Source organism: Leptosomus discolor, chromosome 2, assembly GCF_034619465.1.
Source record: "Leptosomus discolor isolate bLepDis1 chromosome 2, bLepDis1.hap2, whole genome shotgun sequence".
In the NCBI taxonomy this organism is placed as follows: domain Eukaryota; kingdom Metazoa; phylum Chordata; class Aves; order Leptosomiformes; family Leptosomidae; genus Leptosomus; species Leptosomus discolor.
Window position 1 is genome coordinate 101246477 of NC_141392.1, and position 24507 is coordinate 101270983.

General features: G+C 40.4%; 1 protein-coding gene across 3 annotated transcripts; it reads right to left on the minus strand.

The window, feature by feature from the left end:
- Positions 1–539: 539 nt before the first annotated feature.
- On the minus strand, positions 540–22955 carry FBXO9 (F-box protein 9). 3 transcript variants are annotated; one of them, XM_086482497.1, is made up of 13 exons: positions 22796–22955; positions 17938–18015; positions 16799–16957; positions 16309–16366; positions 13357–13456; positions 10006–10136; positions 7218–7332; positions 6414–6532; positions 6029–6119; positions 4957–5052; positions 4115–4208; positions 3235–3389; positions 540–1912 (listed from the first exon to the last, which is right to left on the minus strand). In XM_086482497.1, exons 1-13 carry the CDS (start codon positions 22796–22798, stop codon positions 1804–1806), a joined length of 1308 nt encoding a protein of 435 aa, XP_086338623.1. In that variant the 5' UTR covers positions 22799–22955; the 3' UTR covers positions 540–1803. The 3 variants fall into 3 exon arrangements, with proteins under 3 accessions (XP_086338623.1, XP_086338626.1, XP_086338625.1); XM_086482500.1 differs by lacking the exon at positions 22796–22955 and adding an exon at positions 20538–20555; XM_086482499.1 differs by having other exon boundaries at positions 1874–2847.
- Positions 22956–24507: the final 1552 nt, after the last annotated feature.

Sequence of the window (24507 nt, forward strand, 5' to 3'; positions counted from 1 at the left end):
TTTTCTTGGTGAAGGAATATTTCGTATAATCTTAAAATAACCACTGCCTGAGACTTCTGTTGAATCAACATCTGAACCTTTAACAAGACATTAGCTAGCTTTTTCTTTATGCCCAGAGTGTATTTCAAACATACGGCCAAGGCAAGAAAAAACAAAAGCTCAGAAGAAGCACCTAAGTCTGAAGAGAGCTTTGAATTGAAAGGCTCTTCTATTACCTCTGACTTGGTTACTGGACAAAACTATACCTAAACAAATAATCAGCATCATCTAGGGACATGGACCAGAGTAGGGTTGTAGGCAGAGTCTTATTAGACTAGCTACAAAAAGTACAATGTTTCAGATATACACATTCAGAACTCATGTACCTGAAAGCTTCTCTACTTTTCTCAGAAAACCTGTAAGTAGTATAATAAAAAGTCATTATGAGGTTATTTCCACCTGTCAATCTTGCCTATCATGTAGTTTATGCATGGTAACTCCTAACTAATCATTTTTATGAAAATAATGATTTCTTGGCAAAATAAGAAATTCCAAGGGACTGCATGTTCAAAATCATGATTTATTGATGTATTTTTAATCATGTAGCTCCTTGCAAAGATACACTTTATAAATTATGGAACAAGTATAGTTCTTTCCACAGATTTCACATTTCAGTCCTCAAGTCCAGGTCAGTATTTTGAAATGAGATGTTCCAAGGTAAATATGCAAAACGGCTTAAAAAAACTACACTAAAAAGCTTCAGTTCTTTCAGAATCCAAGATACATATATAATAAGCGGCATTACAGTGTCTGCACTACACCCCCAAGCGATATAGGCAGGAGAAGCAGCATACAGCACCTGCACCAAACCTCAAGGTACACTTCATGATTAGCAGTACACAGCACCTGAACATCTACAGCAGCCTCAAAATTTATCTCAGTACAACAAATGCTCAAAGGGTTTACAGCATCTGCAGCAAGGTTAGATGGAGGGTTATAACACATTACAGTCACATCCAAGCGAGCCCTGCTTCTCTGGGCATCCAGACCGGGCCAACGCACAAGCAGTACACACCAGCGCTGCACCGTGACGCTTCCCAAGCAGAGCCGCGTGCCCTGCAAACTCGTCCTACGGTACAAGAGAACAACTCACCGCCCACATCCCTCTCCCCTTCACGCCCATCCTGTCGAGAAGGCGGGCTCCACTGAACTTCTATCAAGATCAAATTACATTTATGACGAACTGACATCACTGCATTGGTGTGGATGGACCTCTGCGGTTAAATTTTATATTTCATGCTTGCTTGCCCTTCATTTTCTTAATGTTGACAAAATGCCAGATCTTAAAGGCAAACAAAGTAAGTTTAATTTAAAGAAAAGATTTATTTGAAGTTCCTTTAAGTCACACAGTTTAACAGAGATAAGACAACTTTCTCCCCTTCACATTTCAAGCCTTCACCAGAGACCACACACACTGTCCCATGGACAGTGAGATTTTCCTATAACAATTCCTTTTGGACAAATGTCCAGGCAGTTGAAGACTCACATTTTAAGCAGACTGACCTATAAAATCTGTTTAAAAAAAAAAACAAACCAAAACAAACAACAAAACTTTGTTATCAAATTCTTGTCACAAAGTAAAGGTGTTTAACACTCATAAGCTTGATCTCAAAACCCCCAGCCATCCATAATCAAATAGAACATACTGCCTTCAAGAAATTCCCCAGAATTTTAAAATGTTCCAAATATATACACATTTATAACTTAAGTGCTCATTAGCTACAACCTTTCATTCATGCAAGAGCTGTGAGAGGAAAAGGTTTCTTAGAGCGGTTTTTCTGAAAATGCAGTAAAACTCTTCACTCGTGCAAAGAACAAAGGGGTATACATTTTGTCAATGTCGAAAGTAGTAACAGCTGTCTCACCAGTTGATCTGCAAAGAATATTGTAAAAGTTAAAATAGACAAAAGTTGCTGTTTAAGTCCTCAATAATGCAAGCACGTTCCACAGTACAGCGTGCGCACCAAACCACAGCTGGAATGTAAGCATCTTTCGTACTGCCCCGTTCTGAAAGCGTTTGAATGTTGGCTGAATCACACGATAGAGAACACATTTCTACTTTAATATCAAAGAAACCATTTTCCCCTTCCATTCTTATTATTAGCTCCACAACTTGAAACAGTGCAGGATGTCACTCAAGTCACCATATTGATATTGTAGTAAAAAATCCCCTTTCACTTGTTCCACTGAGAACTGTAAATTCAGAATACAGTGACAGCAAAAACTTCTATGTTTACAAAACTTTAAAAAGAAGAAACCCAAGTATTTCTGAACATCAGTGACAAAAAGCATACGTCTTCCTAGCTGTGATTTATACTCATCTTTATTCTAGTGTCAAAAGGACACCTCCATACTGAGAGGTACAGCAGGACCCGAGCAGTACAGAAACTTCATGCTGTAAAGAATGTCTGCGATATTGCCACTTCTTCATAAATTAGGTATGAAAATACCAGTTTTTATAAAAGCAATTTTTCTGTTTATGGAAGTTACCTATACTCCCAACCACCAGTAATTTACTTCCTAGATTTTGTATCCTTATAGCTCAATAGCTGAGCTATGTCCCTATAAAAACACTGAATATAGAGATTAAGACAGGAAGACAAGGCCTAAATCCACCCTAAACGCCAACATCAAACTGCTGGACAGCCAACTTGCCAGTAATTTAGAGTGTCAGGTGCAAGAACAGTGGCCGTGGGTCTTGCCTGGTTAGCGATCAGAATAGCTGGTCACACGCCCCTACTTTGCTCTGCTGGATTACGTAGTTTGTAAGTGTTACAGTTCTCACATGATGGGTACAGACATTTCCAGCTTGCACATGCACAGAGGAAAAGAAATACACCTTCATGAATGTATGTTTTCCATACCCTTTATTGGCACCACACTAAGTCACCCAACCCTGATTCAGTTCTGAAATCATTCAAATACTGCACATAAATCCTTTAAATGGCTAAAATACTGAAGTTCTACTACTTAGGAAGCTTCCCACACCATTATAAAAAGTTACTAAAATCCTGGGATTTCTTAATGTAAAAGTTCATTACGATACATCAGATCAGGACCAGTTACTGTTTTTAAGACATTCTGTTAAAGCCTCCTAAGTCTTTACATCTTCTGTACTTAGTACTGGACAAATTAATGTCACTTGCGCTTCTAGAGTTAAGTATCCTTCTTTGATCTTATTCTCCATTTACTTACTTGTAAGTTACGTGACAAGAGTGATGTATCCAGACAAGTTTGTTGAACCTCTGGCGCCCACTGGAGCACAACTGTAGTCCTACATGAAAACTGTGATCTGTTTCTTGCGCAGGAACTCGTCGGAAATACCTGTATTTGTGGTAGTCAATTGGTTTCTGTACAAAGAGAAAAGAAGTTTCATGACCTACAAAGAACATGTTGTGCAACTACTTATCCTGAGGCCTAAGTAACTGTGAGACAAATTGTTAAACTCTCATACTTAAAAGCAAGTAGCAGTATTCCTTAAAAATACATCAATTCGGATATTAACTACAGAAGTTTTCACCTAAGCGTGGAAGACACCACCCAAACTATGCAAACTCATTGTAACGTAATGTAACACTTCTAACTCTTCACAAGTTTCTCTTGACAGACACCTCGTCTCGTGATGTAAGTTGTCCAAATCATTCAGAGTTGAATTAATGAACACTGCTTATTTAGTTTTATTCAATGCTGTGGAACATAACTGCACACCGTCAAAACTGATCTCACAAAACGACCTCGTCACCCTTCCCTTCTGTTTGTTAACAACATTAACAAGCTACCTAACAGCACCACACACGGTAATTCAGCCTAAGGGGGGGAACTGTTGCTCAAATGTGAATAGATATTTACCCGTCTCAATAAAAAGATTATTACAGATTTGGGAAAAAAAGGTAAGATAAAGCACCATGCTTATTTATATTTTATTTATAAACCATTTAAAAAATGAAATTAATTTTTTTTTATCCTCTGGTGTAATGCAAACCTTCAGGTGCCTTAAAATATTCAGTCTGGGAAAAAATTTCTTAAAAAGCCCCCTCCTTAACCTATTTTTCCTCTATTCTATTTTGCTACCTACCTCTTCCTTTTTCTTCATTATTACAGCAAATACTTTGGTTTGATTGTCTGTTTCCTGGGAAAGGCGGTAATGGCCAAGCAAGATTGCATCTGTTCTGGAAGGTGAGGAGGAGGATAGTGTAAAGGGCATAAAAATACTCTCTGTCTCAAAAGAGTGATGGATTTATAATACAAATATCAGCTATGAAAAGAAGACTGACTGCATGTCCTAATCACGGAAACTATTTTTTATTTCCATTTAGTAAAGTAGCAGGCACATTGATGACACGAAATGATGAAAACATTTTGGAAGGTTGCTTTTAATTTTCCCCGACAGGACAGTAAAGGCAAGTTAGTCAGTTCTACCTAGGCTACTGCTAAATATTTTCAAACTTTTGGTGAACAGCTCAAACCTGTTCTGATGTTGCAAACGATTTTCCGTGTTTTTAACAAGTTTGTGCAAACAGTAAAAAGAAATCGAGCAATAATTTAGTCATATTACACCAAAATCTTCACTTTCCTTCAAAGAGTCAAGGAAGTGTGAGAAGGCAGTCAATAACAACTAAGCTAATAGCATGTATTCTTCCATCTAATTCCTTTAAAAGTTTTAAATCACATAACCCGCAAAGGAAATCTAATTACAATATCAGGACCTTAAAATGAAAGATATTTTTGCATAAACACCAAACTTTTTTGTAGTTCTCAGAAAAGAACTATAAACATCTATAACACAATACAAATAACACTGTATTTTTACTCCTGTCTTGCTAAGCCTGGATATAGAATCCAGGACAAAAGTAAATAGAAATTGCCAGGTAAAAGCAACATGAAAAACTGTAAAGCCAAATATTTTATTTCAACAACCTTGTATTTTTAGTCCGTAAGCGAGGAACTATAGATTGAGGATCTTCAGGAGTTGTTAGCATCATAACTTGACCATCTGGAAAGAATCTCAAATATCTGCAAAAATATAAGTACACAATACAAACCTAGAAAACATACCCTTTTTCTGTTGTGGGTTTGGTTTTTTTTTTAAATCAAAGGATGTTTCCCAGAACTTATTAGGTAATAGGATTTGAAAACACATTTGGTCACACACAATACAACAGATAAAAAGAGATCAGAGGAGAGTTTTGAAGATTAAAAGACCAAGTTATGAAAGAGTTATGAAACAGGGTAGAAGTTCAGGAGTTTTGTCACCTCTAACCAAAGAAGGCTACCCTGGAATCAAAACTGACCCCAAGTAAGTTTCTCCACTCCTAGCATGAACTGAGACAAATGCAACAAAATCTTAATTACAGTATCATGGACAATGGCATATGGACTTTTTCAGGTTCTGGGTCTGATCAGCTTTTACAGTACTCAAGATACCGTGCTGATGTTTGTGAGACTACAGAAATAGCCATGAGATTCAATGATTTCTATGAACAGTTTCCAGCCTCAGAAGGGACAGCAAAATGGAACAATAAATGCTGGGAACAGCAAGATGAAGAAGAGCAGCAAAACAGGCTGAGGAAACAAACAGCAAGATATTTACAGCAAGATGAGAAAGCCCAGCCTCTTGATTATTCACAACTGGTTAGAAATAAGTTAAAAGGCAATCCTTGTACAATCACTTCTTTCCCCTTTGCTGAAAACAAATGTAAAGCAGAAGTGATTTGGGGAAGGAGATCTGTGGGGATGTGTATTAGTTACTGTTTTAAGTTTTATCCACATGAAATGGTATAACTGAGAATGAAATGTGTTTCTAAGCCCATCTCTAATTACCATAATAAATCCTATTTCTTAAGACCTATTCCTAAAAAATATATATAGCTTTACACACTAGTAGTTCATTGCATTTTACAGACTGATTAATGTTTGTGATATCAAGGGCTGGATTTAAAGAACTTAAGAGAGAGAAACATTTCACTCACTCATTGTACTACAGTTCTACCTGTAATATTCCACTTGGTGCCACGCTCTATAGAAACCATCAAGAGATTGTTCTCCTTGACGTATGTACTTTGTCTTGCTGATATATACACCTACAGGAAAGGAAGATGTAAGTATACAAACAAAAATTAAGACATAAAATAGTTAAGATGAAAAAGCCAATAACCTAAAACCTTTGAGTTTACTTTTGTTACTTAAATACACAAAAGTTTTTCTTTTCATCCCTTGCATCCTTCCCTTCTCTTTACGGATATTCTACAGATTCAAAAGCCCAAACAAATTCAGAATAGGTCTAATAATGTCACAAATGTCAAACTCACCTGATTGCTTCTGTCATGATTACACGCAGTAAAAAACCCAAAACTATTTCCAAAAGTACACCTTACCATCAAATCGAACGCGAGGCCTTTCCAAAAACATTTCCCTCCAGGAGGCATACGGAACAAGTTTATTGCAGCTCCTGCCCCATATTTTCAAACAGACTTGATGCCAGATTTCAGGATCTCTATTGAAAATGAGAAAAAAGCAAACCCCATAACTTTCCTGCAAACCTTTTTTTAGCTTTTATGTATCAAAGTAACACACTCCATTATTTAGTTTGGATGCAACTGAAAGAAACTTTCTTGAACAACGACAGCTCATCATTTAAAATCATTGACTAGTTTACTTAATCCTGGAGCGTTTGAAAGACACTTCCTCCTCCCAGTGAAATACAAGAACACAGTGCCATTTTCAGCCAAGTAGAGAACAACAACATTGCAGCAGCCTGGCACTTCTCTGCGTGGCCATATGAGGATGACAACACGAGAGACATTATTTTGGAGACCTTGCAACTCTTTCAAACAAGGTAGAGCAAGTAAGACTTTCAGCAACATTTTTTATTACAGTAAAGTCACTATCTAACTTAGTATTTAGTGGTGTATTCAAAAACTGATTAGCACTCTGAGGAGCATAACATGAAAATGGCCATAGGAAGAAAACGCAGGACATAGTCCTACATGTATGATGATTCAGCAGCCTAAAAGCAGAAAAAAAAAAATTAAACCCACCTTTCCAACACAGGCAATTTTGCTTTATGGATTTATTATCCACCTCTACATACCCTTTACATATGCTTGAGTGTAAAAAAAGCTCTTTTGTCTTCCTTAGAGCAGAGAGAAGCTTCACTCTAGATAACTTATCTACAATACCTGGCACAAATGTAAAATCCTCGACAAACAAGAGATAATTGCTCCAACGATCTTAGGTCCAAGTCACTCGAAACCACCCATCGGAAAATGTACATTAGTACTTCCATAGGCAACACTGCAAAGAGAAAAAAAAAATATCCTTGTTAGATGGTATCCTATAAATCAACAGGTTACCTATAACTCCAGGTTTGACCGTTACTGAAGTTCTGACTTTCCACTAAAAATCTTACTTTTCCACATTGTAGGCAGATGCCAGGGAACAAAAAAAATATATATTACAAAAAAGTCACATAATGGAAGAACAAAAATCATAGAATCATAGAATGGTTTGAGTTGGAAGGGACCTTAAAGATCATCTGGTTCCAACCGCCCTGCCATGGGCAGGGACACCTCCCACTAGATCAAGAGCTGAAAGTTCATTATGATAAGACAATAGGGTAAAACATAGTTTTAGACTACAAATATCCACAACTGTAAGGTGTTAAACCAAAAATTCCACATAAACATTGCATACCCATCGTGCCTCTGAAGCAGGAATTTCTTCAAACTGACCCAGTGTGTAACATCACCCCAAAGCGCACCGCTTTGGCACGACAAGCTAAATAAGCTCAGGTCAGTTCAGTACTGGATAGGAGGTCCTAAGAACAACCTATCCGCTATGAAATTGATATGATATCACTCTATATTCTGTGTCCAGTGATTGAAAATGGTATCACACAGCATTGTTGTGTTGAAAGACTTTTTCAAATGTAAAACAAGATAATGACAGAATCCTCATCAAAGCATCACAAGTTCATACAACAATTTTCCTAGCATTAGAAGTTCAGTGAGAAAGCCCTGGAAAACCAAGCCAAAATTCCTTCTAATATCTTTCTACCTTCCTAACTTTTCTCTGTTGTTTCAGCTGGGTATAATCTTGTTTACTAATCTTATACCATCAGGAATTAGACTTCATTTACTTTCAACTACTGCTGCTTTCCAGAGCCTACAGCCTGAACTGTATCACCACATGCATGTAAGAATTGATGATTTTACTCAGTATAGCTGCTTTGAGATCAAATGGAGAAAATAGCTGAGGGGCACAAAGGTACATGAAACAGTAACTAGCTGTAAACACCATGGCAGAGACCATAATTTAATAGACTTTGTATTTTTAGTAAAAAACCCATGGTTCCTAAAAAAGCTGTGTTGCTGCACTCCCATGAATCCAGTAAGACTGGTTTTGCTGTGAAATTTGATGAAACTTAAGTTTCACATTTCTGAATAGTAACATGATAAAAAGTACATACACCCCACTGGGCAGCAATTTCTGCATTCACTTAACACACATCTCTTGAATTTGACTTAATTCTATGTTTTATTATTGTCATAAATTTGCTACTTTGCCTGTTATTAGCAACCATTAAATTAACATTCCAGTATAAACAAGAGTTGTGCACATTATTGCTACATGGTGTCTGGCAATTATCAGCTCTTTGGTATGGGAACTCTTAGGGCCTTGGAGAACAGGAGATACAAAGGCTTAAAAATCTCTTACTAGTGCTAACAGGTATACACCTTCCATTCTTACTAGTGCTAACACCTTCCATTCTGATAGTCGCCAGTCAGCCAAAGCCTTTGATCATTGATCTTGTCATCGACATTTCTAAGTTCCTAGTGAATGAGGGATTCACAGTGTTTCAGTTTTGCTTGGGCTGCTCAGGTCTGTGACTATTGTACTATTGTGATGACGAGGAGGGATCCTTTCCAGCCTACTAACTTCTGAAGCAGACGTCATGATTTTAACAGTTTTCATTCTGCTACAAAAGAGTTGGTAAACAAGATACTGTGACACAGGACCGGCAGAAAGGCAGAAAGTAAAACTAGGAAGAGACTAAGATTGCTGCTCAAGAGACATCTCCTGAGACCATTTTATAGTCATGTCTACAACATCTTGACTTTACCGGCAAAAAAAGAAAAGATGCTTTTCCAAGTGTACAATGCCACAGTTGTTAAAATAAAATAAAATTTTTAAAAGCCTGTTTTCTTTATGTTTTAACTTGAACAGCTTGCTACATTTACTTTATTTTCCTTCCTTGAGCAGACGAGAGATCACACGAAGATTTCTGAGAGCAACTGGTAACTCGGACTGCAAAACACACACGCTTTTCTGATATTAAAAGAGTTCATAGCTTATATAAACTCTCTACAATTTAGATCTCACCTCACAAGGAAGTCTCAGGATGATTGTCCTAGAACTGAAGCACTGAAAATCATTAACCTCCAAGAGCCTTTCTAGCTATGTTATATAGTCTTGCTGAACTTGAAAACATATTTGTTGTAAAAATCTGATTCAGAATCAGATAAAACCAGGAAATGCAAAGATGCATATTCTTCACAGAACAATTGTCTCTTATTCACACTGAAGAACTGTAATAAATATTTGCAAAACAAAACCCCCGAAGTTTCACTTTTTCAAACATTAACTGGAAGGAAAACTGGAATACACTTACCTCAGCAAGTCTGTTCCTAGGAGTTGCTACTTTTAAGTATGAGTCTGATCCTGAAAAATTCTACTTAGCAGTGGTACTACATGGAAAAGCTTGTGCAATAAATCATGTACAAGAAAAAGATCTGTTTAGCTACTTGATGGTCTTTTTCCCTTTACATCTAACTATAAAAGTAAATAAATAGACACTCTACATTCCTTTGAAAGTGGCTTCAGAATAAAGGAGACAAATGTTTTAATAGAGTGAAACATCTCTATAAATCCTACCTCTGAACTCTTACAGTGTATCTTAACTCATACCTGAGATATGGGTCTGGCTGACATCAACCTCAGGCTGACAAAGTTTGACTGAAGATTCCTGAAGAGTTAACTGCTGCTGGAAATCTGACAGGAGATCAGCCATTTTGTCATCCTCTTTGTTATCCTCAACACTAGAAAAGGGGGAAGGCCAAAACTGTGATATTGGACAAAACATACCAACAGATGTCCTTATCTTGGCATCAATCTGCTGTCTTACCCTCACTCAATATAGTTGTTTCCCATATGATTTAAAACAACCTCATTTCACCATACAATAAAACAACTACTGCAATTTTATCAAGTTCATTTAGAATTTGCTGGAATCCATCTGACAGTAACAACTTTTTTTTTTAATTGAATTCCAATTCCAATTTCTTTTTGGATTTGAGAGTTCACAGTTCCCTGTTTTTAGTGAAGTCACAAAAGAATTGCTTGACCCCATGTAAAGACAAATCTCATCTTTTACTTTGTCTAAGGTAAGCCTTACGCACGACATAAATTATCATTGACAGAAAGTTGTATTTTGTAATCCTTGTCACAATGTAAGATACTGAAAGCAATTAAGGATTTTCATTTTTTTTTACTCTTGCATTATTCACTGAAGAGCAATCCTCATTGGGTCTATTCATCAATGATGAATGAAAACTTTCTTTTAGGAGAATTACTTTTTACCAATTCTGTAAATAGGCAGACATAAAAAATTTCAGGAGCAGAACTAGGTAGCAGAATAGAAATAACACGCTTGCTACTCATCAGAACACTTCAAGGATTACTAAGTGATAAAAGAACATTACCACATTCAAAAAATCGAAATTTAAGTTGTATGTCATGATAGGATCCTTTAATAGGTGCATGCTTGCTTGCAGTAAGGAACCACAGACTACACAACCCTCCCTGATATCATCACAAAACACTTACTTTCGCCTGACTCGGTATACAAGCCAGCTAAGAGATCTTCGAGTCACTTTTTAATATTATTCAATTCTACTCTAAACAAGCTTAATAGAATGAGCTAAGAATATAAGCAAGCAACTAGTAGACCTACCAATGGGTTTTAAAGTATTATAGAGAAGACAATTATGTTTGGGCCTGTCATAACAACGACTATAATAAGACGCTGCACTGAACATACCTTCCTTTATTTTGACAAATATGATGGCCAGTCCCAGTACCTACAGGCCGCGCTGTAAATTGTTTTTTCAAATGTAATTGTGTAAACTGTTTTTTCTCACAAAGATTGTATGAAACACCTACAACAGTAATTCAGAAAGCACAACCACTGCAACTAGAATCTCTTGAAAAAACACACCTCCACATATACTGCTTTTAAAGAACAAGTAAGAGCACTGGCATTTTTCCCTCACTGTCACGAAATGCTAGGGAATGAAAATTCATAGAATCACGGAACCATTTAGATTGGAAAAGACCTTTAAGATCATTGAGTCCAATAGTTAACCTAATGCTGCCAAGTCCCTCACTAAACCATGTCCCGAAGTGCCACATCTACACATCTTTTAAATACCTCCAGGGATGGTATATCAACTACTTCCCTGGGCAGCCCGTTCCAGTGCTTGGTAACACTTTTGGCAAAGAAATTTTTCCTAATATCCAATCTAAACATCCCTTGGAACAACTTTCCTCTCATCCTATCACTTGTTACTCGGGAGAAGAGACCAACACCCACCTCACTACAACCTCCTCTCAGGTACTTGTAGAGAGCGATAAGGTCTCCCCTCAGCCTCCTCTTCTCCAGACTAAACAACCCCAGTTCCCTCAGCTGCTCCTCATAAGACCTCCAGACCCTTCACCAGCTTCGTTGCCCTTCTCTGGACACACTCCAGCACCTCAATGTCTTTCTTGTAGTGAGGGGCCCAAAACCACACACAATATTTGAGGTGCAGCCTCACCAGTGCTGAGTACAGGGGCATGATCACTTCCCTACTCCTGCTGGCCACACTATTTCTGACACAGGCCAGGATGCTGCTGGCCTTCTTGGCCACCTGGGCACACTGCTGGGTCATCTTCAACTGCTTGTCAACCAGCACCCCCAGGTCCTTTTCCGACAGGCAGCTTTCCAGCCACTCATCCCCAAGCCTGTAGCGCTGCGTGGGGTTGTTGTGACCCAAGTGCAGGACCCGGCACTTGGCCTTGTTGAACCTCATACAGTTGGCCTCAGCCCATCAATCCAGCCTGTCTAGATCCCTCTGTAGAGCCTTCCTATCCTTAAGCAGATCAACACTCCTGCCCAACTTGGTGTCAGAGAGGCTTAATGAAAAGAGTAGAGAAAACGATGGCAAAATAAGAAAATAAACCTAAGAAAACCAAGATTTTTACAAGACTAATTTATCACCCAGTATTCTTCCTACTGCACAAGCGCACAGCAAAGATTCCATGCTAGCAATGCATTCAGAAACTAAAGTAACAGATGTAAATAAAGCACTTAGCTCATCTTACTCTCTTATACTGCGTTAACTCCTGCATTGAAGTTGTACTGCCCTGAGGCAACAAGACTGAGCTAGTAATACTGCACTGACATGGTTGTACTTTCCTCTTTTATTCTCAGTTTTAAAACTGGTGACTTCTTGTAGCTATCAGCAGCATCTATGGCTGCTACCAGTAAGCAGTGAATTGGGAAGCTCTGTTTCATAAGCTTGTCTTCACTACACTATCTGAGCTATAATAGAAATTTTGGCCCTAACCTGAATCCTGTCCTCAAACGTAAGTCTTGGGCTCAAGTTAGGCCAACCTTAAACCGCTACACATCTGGTGTGTTGAGGCTAGGAGTATTCTGATGTTTGTAACGATGAAAGACTAGACTACTCTGATTGCAATCTGTGAGCTTCTAAATGTACTGCTCTACTTACTGGAAACTCTCCCATTTGCCTGTGTTAGTCAGCTCAAGAGCAATAGTATATTCCCTTACTTAATTACAATGCTTATTCCACGGTACAAAGCTTTTACTAATTCATCTTTTCAACATCTACAAATTTGTAGATGATCCTAAATGTATAACTCATAAATCTGAAAATCAGAAATCTAAAGTAATAAAGTGACTGATGCTTTTTTCTTTTTTTAAGTAACAGCATAAATATCTGTACCCCTTCCACTTGAATTTAACTAGCTCCAAACAAGTCTGTTATCTTCTTTGAACTACAGTATAGAAAAGTCCTCCTTGGACTAATGAATCTGTAAACTTTCTATGAAGCAGTCTATTCAAACGAAAGTAAACAAGTTTTACAAATGTTGAGAGACTTACAACTGTGTATCACAGTAGAGCACTCATATGCTTTAGAAACAAAATTTCAGGTTTCGGTACTCCTATGCACTTGATTAGTAAATTTTCATACTTACCACCTCTTTCCAACTCCATCACCATCTGGGGACCGTGTATAGGTGATCTTAAATTCTATATCAGGTACAAGCTGCATGGCTAGTCGATAAAACTTGATGGCTGAAAATAAAGGTTTAATGTTTAAACATGTCTGATGCCTACACTACCTTATCAAAGCAAGGATTTTTTTCAGAGAGATGGCTTCAGCTAAGAGCACTAAAAAGGTGGAAAATGCCTTTGCCTAGTAAATCTTATTTAGTCTACAGCGATTAGGTTTAAATTCAATACAGAAGAGGCACATTAAGCACCTATTTTCAAAACGAAAAACTTCATGTACTCTTTCAGAATAAACAGCTCTCTCAGACGTGTTTCAGCTTTTACAGATTTATGTTAAGTACTACAAAATCAATTACGGAGTACAAAATTCTACATTAAAACATTACAAAGTTCTCATTTCAATTGTTGCCCAGCACTAGCAAAGCTTTCTCAACCAGCCATAAAGATTTTAGGCATTATATTCATAAGTAACTATAAGGAACATGAAAGAGAATTTGAATGATGATGCAGGTACCTTAAATCCCCAGTATAGTACAGCAAATCACTCAGACATACACAACATTGTAAAGGTGAGAAAGATCAACAAAATATTAGTGCAATTTTAAAACTTCAACAACAGACACAAACCAATTAAATTTTACTCTGGCAAACCCCTGGAAACTACAGAAGACACAAAAGCAAGTCACTCAAAACACTGAGGGTGAGGAACCTGACTGGAGGAAAGCAGTCTTTTCAAAAGCTATGTAGCAAGCACAAGACTACTGGGCATGAAACAAAAACTGACAGATTGGGTTTCTTCTAGCATGCAAAGTACTTCTGCCTTTAACACTCCAAAGATGCTACAAAGACTGAGGAGTGAAATAGGCCCAGGAAAATCACCCTGTGGAAACAAACTGTTATTTAAGCTGCAGAATGTCTTTCTTCTGAGTTAACTCTGTGGAGCCTTCTTAATTTAAGTGGATTCATTGTATGTACATTCAGTCTCTCTTAATACTGGTGTTAGGATCATACATGTATTTACATGTCTCTTTGTGTTCCCACATGGTGATACCAGGATCAGAAGGCAACTCTCCCTCAGTCTGGACTCTTAAAAACAAAACCAGGAATCAGTGAGTGTGGAGTTCAGAATGTGACACACTGAGTCTGAGAAGCCTGAGTTCGGGGCAAGTAAGTGTTCCTGTTTCCTTGAGTTCACGTCAGGGCCGGTGACTGACAACTAGTACCCTCTGGCTGGTGAAGATGAGGAATACCAGCAGCCAGCTAAACAGAGACCAGCCAACTTCAGCATTTAATCTTGCAGCAAAGCCTGTACTGTAGTTAAACATGAAGAAGCTGCTGCATATAACTGGCAGCTATCAGCAGATTTCAGAAGCAGGCTGAAATGCCACTTGGATTCTGGTGACCTGGGCCAGGTCAGCAGATAGAAGTGTGGTCTGAAAACAGATGTTTTCAACATGCGCTCAGTAATACATCTGTGTCTGGCATAGGACCTTGTCTCCAACGTCTCATATAGATGTATGTGTAGAAACAGTTTAGTTTTGTTTCTTTAAGCCTCAAACCAAACTAAACCGAGAAAGAATGGATTCCTATTCATGCAATCCAGACGCCTAAATCACTTTGTGAATGCAACTCCGTTAGACATTACTACTTCTCTATTGCTATGTTTAACATACAAGGACTGCACTCAAGCAGATGAAGTTACAGTTTTCATTTTATATACACAATGCTTGAACAGACTGCTTTCCTTGCATATTTTTTTTATTTACTTGGAAACTCTCGGTATGAAAGAACCTTCACGATCTACTGCATGATTTCCTAAATTGCACATTAAGTACCAGATTTAGTTATGATGTTTTTTTTTACTGCACATTTAATTCTAACCCAACACACAAAATACCTTAGCCTAAAGTAATTTTGCCCCGTAGAAACACATAATAAATTAGAAATTGAACCAACTAATTTTATTACATACTGAGGAGTCATGTCTCAATCAGTTAATTTGAGATCTGGAACAACAAACAGAAATCCCTTGCAAGGGAAGGAAAACTCCCATGGTGGAGAGGAAATTTGTATTCAACAGGTGGCTGAGTTCAGGAGGTTCCAGAGTACTCTCAGTTTTGCATATCTTGACATACTTTGCACCTGCACTTTAACCAAGGTGGCCAAAACCTCTAGCGGATGAGCAGGATGGCATGTATGTTCTGTGTTCCTTCTTCTTCCATGAAAGAAACAGAAAACTGCTGTCTCCACTACTGACCTACAGGACTTGGAAGTTAGGATGGGCTTCTTACCCTATATACTTTCAAAACTAAATATGAGGAAGAAAACTTTGAATTTCCATTTTTACTAGTTCTGACAGCAAGAGGATAAGCAAGCTAAGCATCTTAACTATTTATGGCAAACCTCATAAAATAAGACCACCAGATTTAAATATTCACTTCTGGAATTCTTGAAGAAGCTATCTTAGCATGCTGTGTAAATTAAAAAAAAAAACAAACAAACAACAAACCAAACACATTCAAAGTGGAATGAAGAAAACTCTGAGCACAGGAAATACAGTATATTGCCCTGATTAATTAGTATGCTTATTTCATGTTACAAAAGTCATACGAAGAAGCAAGTTGTATGAAGAAGCAATCCACTGCTTCATTAAATTGCTAGATTCCAAATTACTGTCATTTTGTCTGTGAGCTAGAAATTCTTTCCTTGATCTCACTTTAGCTTCACCTCAACCTTAGAAGTGTGCTATGATGGTTCCTTTTAGAGCAAGGCGGTTTGCTTATCCGAATAACTGAGCTCTCAAATTACTATCAGGCTGCAGTTTAAGTTCACTGGCATCATGCAGTCTTGCACATAAATCAGGAAGCATTAGATTCCGCTGCAATAAGGGTGTTCATTGTAGACCTCCATATTACCTTCGTAAAGGGCCCCATTTTGTTCTTCTTCCACTGCCTTCAGGAAAAGTTCTTTTGCCTGCACAATAAATCAGACAGAACACTTCTTAAATTCCTTACAAATACAAGCCCGTTGTCACTTGACTTTATTACTTTAATTACTGCACCTACTGCACCCTATGAAGAGATGAATAAAATAATTCCATAAATGGAGTGAGAAGACATATCCATGTGCTACAAGCACCTAATTGAAATTCCCAATCAACAAACTATCTGCTGCTTGACGCTTACCTACAGTCTTTCAGAAAGCAGACTGGGAGGGTGATGCGAAGTCAAGCACAAAAACTAGGAAAATCAGTGCAGAATTGTAGTAAGACATTAGTATGGAGACAACAGGTTAACCACTTCTGTTGTCTCTAGATTTAATTCAGCATTAGCTTTTAGGACAGCTATACTGTAATACTAGCACACACACACAAATCCCCAAATTACACATCTTTCTCTTTTGTACCTTTTCCTCTTTTGCTATCTCCTGTTTCACTCTGGCATCTACAGACTTTACTCCAGGTCCTCTTGAAGATGCTCTGCATGGCAGAGGTTCCAACCCACTAGAACTCATACCTGGGGCGAGCTCAAACATCCACTGAGCTCTGAACATCTGGAGCTCTGCCTAAAAAATCCAATTAATTCTGATTCAGTATCACGTATTCAGACAGTACATCTTCTGAGGAGAAATTACAAAGTACAAACACAAAAAAGAATTTCAAAATTACGCTTTACACTTCCAAGTCTTAAATGGTTTCAGTGAGTTTGGACACAGAGAGTTAGCAGTTGTTTTATAGTAATTTTTTTTAAAAGTGCACAAGTACTTGTTCAATCTCATTCAATAACATAAGGGCTTTTGCTGTTCACCTCAGAAGAAAATCTGATCTTTCAAGAAGTAGTTGTCAGTACTATGGTTATGACCTCCATAAAGAAGTATTCTTTCTAGACATGTTCTTGTTTCTGCAGTTATCTTAAGCAAGAAGTCGATTAGCTCTTGAAATTAAAAATTAGAAAACTTATTCTTTTCTACACAAGCATACTAAGCCTTACGACAGTCAAGGCTTTAATTTATATAATATACAAATAAGACTTTACACTCCTTTCTTTTTTAAAAAGACAGGACTATGCTCTGTGAAACAAGACAAGTTATAATTCTTGCCAAGCTTTTTTTTTCAGTGTCTTTGAAGTTATGTTTTGTACGTCTCTTGCAATCATCATGACTTCTGGGGAGCAACTACACAGAAATCCAGTATCGTAAGAGAATACGCTTTTCTATTAGACTGCTTTTATCAACTTTCTGCTCCAGAAGACAGTGACAACTTAAACTGGAATTTGATCCATACAGAAACTACTGTCAGATTTCTACATTTCTTCACAGAAATTCCAAATCTGCCACAAACTCTCTTTTCATCTACACACATAACTGAAGACTGAATTTGACACTTGGCACACAATGCAAAATTTATCTATTTCACTTTTGGAGAGGCAGACAGATTAAGCATTTTCCAGAGGAACAAATACGTAGTAACTAAACGAGCACAAGCAATGCAGCTTAAATCACAGGAGTACTATGTTTGTAAAAAAACACTAGCATGAGAGACATACCTGAAGATTTGCTTCACCAGATCTTTCATTGTCATCAGTTCTTACCAAATCAGAGTGACAATCTTCTTCAGCTTCTGCCTGGTAGAGAGCAGTCAGACATGATTATAGAGTCTGCCTAAGTCCCTACAGCACATTCACAAAGCACAACTGTCGTGGACATACAATAAAAAAAATTCAAGCATACTCCCCTTTTCCCCGTCCTACCCACCTACCCCACAGATCAATCCTAATTGATTATAAAAATTAAGCTTAAAATTACTGGTATTGTTTGCACTTCCCTATTAACCCAATGAAGCTGGGTTTGATTTCAGTCACATCAACCCAACACAGATCAGTTCTGTATCACCTGAAGCTTACATGCATCAATACATTGCCATCATCCCTGAATAAATGCACTCAGTGTCTAAGTCAGAGCACAGAACCAAAGCTTCAGTATTAAACATTAGTGTGCTTGATACAAGAAATTAAAATTTAATCACTATCTTCTCATTGTAAAGATAACCAGTAGTTTCAATTTGTTTACAAAAGCACAAAATGACTAGTGCTTTAAGTAACAACAGCTACTTTATGAAAATTATGAGACAATATGGGAATCTCAAAAAGTACAAGTGAACCTAAACAAGAAATGTACTGCAAAAGAAAATAAAAAGCTAGCATGAGAGCCCAACAGCTGGTTTTATTTACAGTACTGCAGTGAGACAAATAAGACCTTAAATAAGACCTTTAACCAAACTTAATGGGGCTCTACATAGAAGTTAGATAGCTAGTTCAAGAGCAAAACTTTAAAAGATGTGAGTTCTCATTGTGAAATATAATGAGGTTTATGGAATCTATACTAAAACAAAGGAAAACTAATTCTGAGCATTAGCGACAAGCCACTACAATAATAGCAGCAAGATACCAGTAAGGAAAAAAAATCCTCAACAAAGACTAAGACGTTTGTTTAAAGTTCTTCCTGCAGCTGAAGTATCCCAGGTTTTCTACCATTCTGCGCTAAATGCACCTCTACAGTTCTGCAAGTATGTAATGCTGTCACTAGTTAAGGCTGGGCTGGCCACTAAACGAACAGCAAATGCTCCCTATTAACCCCTCTCCCTTTCCAGAGGGGGAAGAGAAAGAGAGTAAGGAAGAGAGATTTATGGGTTGGGGGAAAAAAAAAACAAACCCAGATTTAACGAAACAATAACAATTTTTTAAAAAAGATAATATTATAAGAAAATAATGAAATTTATACAAAATATATATAAAACCAATATCGAACTCCCCCGATTACGTCACCATCAATGCTACAGGGCAGGCACTGGGAAAGTCCCAGACTGGACTCCATGGCTGATGGGAACTGGATTCGGGACTGAAGGCAGAAGGAGGGACAGAGTCCTCCTCAGACTCCAGCCATAGAAGAAGAGGGCTTAACCCTTGTGAGCCTTCAGCTTTATATCGAGTATGACGTGTATGGAATGGAATATGCTGTTGGTCAGGTTTGGGTCACCTATCCTGTCCCACTTGCTCCTCCCTGCAGGTGCGACCCTTTTCACTATGGCACTTCAACATGGGGCACAAGATTTAGCAGTGACCTTGGTTTCTATAGGAGCAAGTATAAGCAGAGCCTTTCTGCACCTCATTCCTTGGTAGTAACTATAAACATCAAACGTTATCACTGCTAGAAGCTGTGACTGCTAGACACTGACTGAAAAAATATGCCATCCACTTCAGAAAGTGCAAGTACGTAGAAGAGACTTAGCTGCAAAGTAAAATCAGTGAACTGAGAATTGGTTCTGTTCTAGCTCAAACCAGGACAAATACAAAGTGAGACCCTAAGAAGGTAAACCTGGCATTAAGATTACCACAACTACTTACAGAAGTTGTGTTTCCCACTCCTCTCTATTGTAGATAGTGCTCAAAGACTTCAAGTGACACCTGTCAGAAAGATTCTTTGGAGTTCTCATAAAGAAATCTCTATCTCCTGCATAATCAAAGTGCAGAAATCAAAGCATTCTTGCATTCAGAAAATTTATAAAATTCTTACAGCACCTGGAAGTTCATGATCAAAATACAGAATACTGGCAAACCTGATGGGAAGGTGACGTTTAATCTCTTTGTCTTGGTGACAAGCACCTCCCTGGAGTTCAGCTGCAGCACTTGTCTCCAGTTCCCCAAATGACCACAAACTTACTGGCTTGTCATCTGTAAACATATTTCCACTGATGCCTCAGTCAATTTATCTTTTAGAATTGGTAACACAGACATTGTTGGTCGCTTAAAGTGAACAGACATTGCATCTGTTTCTACACTTTGATTTTAAGGCTGCACATTTTTAACTCCTTGGTGGAGTAAACAGGTAAGCCAGAGTGCTCCAAAGCACTAGCAGCATTAAATCCCAGCAAGGAGTAAATAATTTAGAAATTTAATGGGGTTTTATTACAGAATTGGACTGCAGGCAGTTATGTTCTATGAGTCACAGCAGTCCTATCGTGTTATTTTAGCATCCAGGGACTACGTCTACGCTGGCCAAACGGAGATAGCCTAGGAAGGAGTGAGCGCTGAAATGGATGTCTGTAAGTACGCTATTATGGCACTGGGCTGACACAGATAAGGCCTACCTCTGCCCGTGCAGAATGCAAGGCTTCTGGTGTGCAGCTGAATTATGTCCAGTCAGCTCTCAGTCTAGGTAGAATAAGCCTGGTTTTATCTCCAAAATGCAGAAACTAGTAATTTCTAAACTAAATCATTATCTTCTTGTGCATAAAGGCACGCCCATTAAAATCTTTAACTCACGAAGCCTGTAAATAACCTTCTAAATAATTTTAACTCTTACTCTTAAATTAATTTACGAAGCTGGCTGAAGTTTACCTCATGTTTGAAAACTTCTTGTTTCAGTAATCTATTCGAGTCTTGATTTTCCTCCCCTTGTCTCTGTTCAACTGCCCTACTTCTTCATTTCTGAGTCACAGTCAGTCGTGCTTCTGGACCAACTGCTCCCAAAATCTCATTCAACGCTCTTTAAAACTCACATGTGCTCTCAAACGACAAAATACACCATACTATGAAGACCTAGTCCACAGCCTAAAAGCTGTCAAAAAACATCACGAAGTTGATTACGACCAAAGTTTCACCATTACCTGCTCTATACTGAGTGCATGTGTGCCCTGAAGACTCTTATACCAAAGGTTTGTCTTCTGGCAGCAGTGGCAGCGTAAATGACCATCCCTCTAAATTTACCAGTAAAGCAATTAATTCACATTGCTACTGCATGGCTAACTAGACTGGAAAACTGATCTCTATTAACCACTTTTCCGCTACTTATTTGATCTGCTGAAACCCTATGGTTTTGCTAGAACAAATGAGTAAACACAGGTATTGCCAAAGTAAAGATCTTCACTAGCAGACGGCTCACGAGATCACACCTAAAGCAGGTTGTGGCCTGTAAAAATTGGCTCCTTGCCCCAACTTTGACAATACTTAAATTGTAGTTACAGTTTCTGAAGTTCACAGAATACTGTACTGTAACCACTACTTAGTGGATAAATCTAGCCTGGTCATCTTTATGCTGTTGGCCTTCCTCCTGCTACAAGTCAGCTGTCACAGAACAGTGACTTTATCCTGCTTAAAAGTAAGACAACCTTAGTGTGTACTGATCAGCTCAAAGAATTTTCCATGAGAAAAGTGGTAGCCAGTCAAGCCAGCAAAATGTCAACAAGTCAAAAGTAAATATCTGAATTAGACCACAACCTGTAAAAAGAAGTCAGTTGAGTAGATTTGATTCTGGTTTGTTTGCAAAGCTTTAGAAATCATTTGCCAAATGCAAAACTAGTTTCTTTGCACAGCTTAAATTGTTTTGCAATCAACGACTGCATGCTGATTTCCTCAGAGCACAACAATCACTTACTAAACTATCTGTACTGTCAAATCCTTTAATAGCTTTGTTTCAGCAAAATAAAGCCAAGATCAGAAACAGTCCAAAGTTGACTGTCACTAGTTGAACAGGGCTACATGTGAGCTGTACAGAACCCAAGGAGAAGCAAGCATGACATAGTGAAACACTGACCAACGGCTAACATTCCCCTTGGTTTCATAAGAAAATGAGGAAGTCGCTCCATTTTTCTGTCAATGTGTAGAAACAACACTGTGTCAAAAACCAAGAGTTTTAATCACGTTGGTGTTTTAAGAGCTCCTGAATTACATAAATGGTTTAACCTTGAACAATCAAGTTTTCATCATGGATACTTGAATCCATATTGAGGTGCAGTCAGAAAAACAATACTGAACCAAACAATACTACTGATACGCTAAGTCACAAACTCAAATAGGTAGAGTGCCTGGCCCACAGAGCCATTTAAATCACTGAGTGACTTTATGCCAGCTGTTTTTTGAGGGAAGAAAGATAAAGGTAAGGCACACTCATCTGTAATGACACAGTGAGTTGTTCGGGTCTTTCTAGGGATAGCTAGATCGGTCCTGAATCGTGCATCCCCACTCATCAGCCCAAAATCCTCTGCGGAAGGCGGCCGTGCCTCCTTGCGGCGCAGTTACCCGGTGGGATCACGGCCAGGATCGCGGCACACTCCCACAGGCACCACCCGGAGCCTGGCGGCCGCGGGCAGAGCAGGGCTGCCCGGCAGCAGCACAGCCCAGGGGCCGCTCCTCCCGCCCCCGGGCACACACCCCTCGCCGCTGCCACCGCCCCCACCCCCCCGGTCCCCCCCGGCGACGGGGCGGGGGGCGGGGTCGGGCCGCCCTCCGCCCGCACCTGCCACGGCGGCCGAGTCCCCACCGCCTCCCCGCGGGGCGCCGGTCCCTCGCCCCCCGCCCCAGGCCGCACTGCAGCGCGGAGCAGGGCACGGTCGCCGGGCCCGCTCACCATGCTGCCAGCGCTCCGGCGGCGCTGTTCCGTCCCGGGGGTCGCTGACCCCCCGCTCGGTCCGTGTGTCCTCCCCGCGGGGGGAAATTAGCAGAGTTCTCGGTCGGAGAAGCGCACCACGCAGCGGGAGTAACTGCGGGCCCTGCGTACGGCAGCCATCTTCCCGGCGAGTGAGGGGCCGGCGGGCCAGGAGCAGCGGAGACACACGACCAGACAAACCCGCAAGGTCAGAGCGCCGCCTGACGCACGGGCCGCTCGCCGGAGCGGGCGCCGGCCACGCGGACTACCCGTCCCAGCGCGCACCGCGGCCTGCAGAGGCTGCCCTGTCTTCAGCGGTGCGTCGCGCTGCCTGCTGGGAAACGTAGTCCCCGGGCGGCACCCCTTGGGCGGCGGCCGCGCCGGCTGGGAGGCGGTGCTTTCCCCGGCCGATCCCGTCCGGCGGTGGAGGAGAGGCTGCCGGGAACGGTAGTCCCTTCGGGGCGGCGGCACCGTGTGCCAGGATCGCCGCCCTGGGGGGTCCCTGCCTCGCCCGGCCTCCCCCGCTGCGCTTGAGGCCCGGCCCAGCAGTCCGCCTCCACCGCTCCGGGGCGGGAGCCGAGGGAGGGCAGCCATGTCCGGGCACTCGGGGCAGCCTCCTGGCCCCTCGGGACGGCCCCTCAGCCCGGTGTCAGCGCGAGCGGGGCTCGGTGTGGGTGCCGCCGTTTGCGCTGTGACTGTGGTCAGGCCGGTGCCTTGTTACAGACGGGTGAAAAGGCGGGTGGCAACGGAGTGGTTCGTGCTGCGACTACACAGGTAGTAACGTCGTGGAGGCCATGTGAGGCTCATGGTCCCCTGTCCTTTGCCCGTCCAGTTCGGGGATCGGGGTTACCACGGGCTCTCTGTACACCCCATCAGGTTCTACAGAACAGGACTAAACTCTTTTTTTTTTTAAAAAAAAAAAAATCTCTATTACAATCTTTTTTCCGGAAGAAAACCCTATGTATGAGTCTGTCTGCGCGACCTCTGAACCCTTGCCCATATCTGCAGCGCTGAACGTTTTCGGGAGCGAAGTGCCCGTTCCGGAGCAGGCAGGGGAGAGCTCTCGCCTGGGCAGCAGGAGCAGCCGATGGGGAAGGTAGGGGTGCGAGGGGTGTGGGACAGGCACCGGCAGTGGCTTTCAAACCCGGGTGGGTGTTGAGCCACTGGGCAGGGGGAGAGAGTGTGGGACGCGGAAGGGGGGGGCTGTCTGACAGACGGGGTGCCGACCGTGGGGGGTGGGGTGTTGGGGAAACCTCTGGGTGCCGACACGCTGGCAGACCTTGCGTGACTCTTTGAGATGACAGCAGCGAGCAGAGGTTTTGAGATGGGGTGATCGTGAATAGAACTGGTTGTCTTTAACACTGCCTCTCGTTTGGGGTCAGAGTCAAAGCTGCAGGGCTTTTCTCCTGCCTGGGTGTGTGTCTCTTCTTTTGGGTATGGAGAAGCCCTGCCTCTAGCAACAGGAACACGGGGTGCTACAGCTGGGTACTAATACATGTTCATGCATGTGAAACGTAATAGGGATGACTTCAAGCAGCAATCTCTTCTGAGTAAGCACGCACTACTTCTGCTGGCTTAGCTGGGAGCTGTGCCTGTCCCTAGGAGGGAATTTAACTCTTTTATTATTGTGGGTTTTTTTAAAAAAATTAAGGAATGGAAATGTTCCAAAGACCAGCCTCTAAATGTGGGGGGCC

Excerpts from the sequence above, each read along its gene's own strand:
- FBXO9 (XM_086482497.1), bottom strand. Across the intron at positions 13,457-16,308 it reads AAATGGGGCCCTTTACGAAG|CCATCAAGTTTTATCGACTA; the intron begins GTAATATGGAGG and ends CTTTATTTTCAG. Across the intron at positions 4,209-4,956 it reads TTACGGACTAAAAATACAAG|AACAGATGCAATCTTGCTTG; the intron begins GTTGTTGAAATA and ends CTCACCTTCCAG.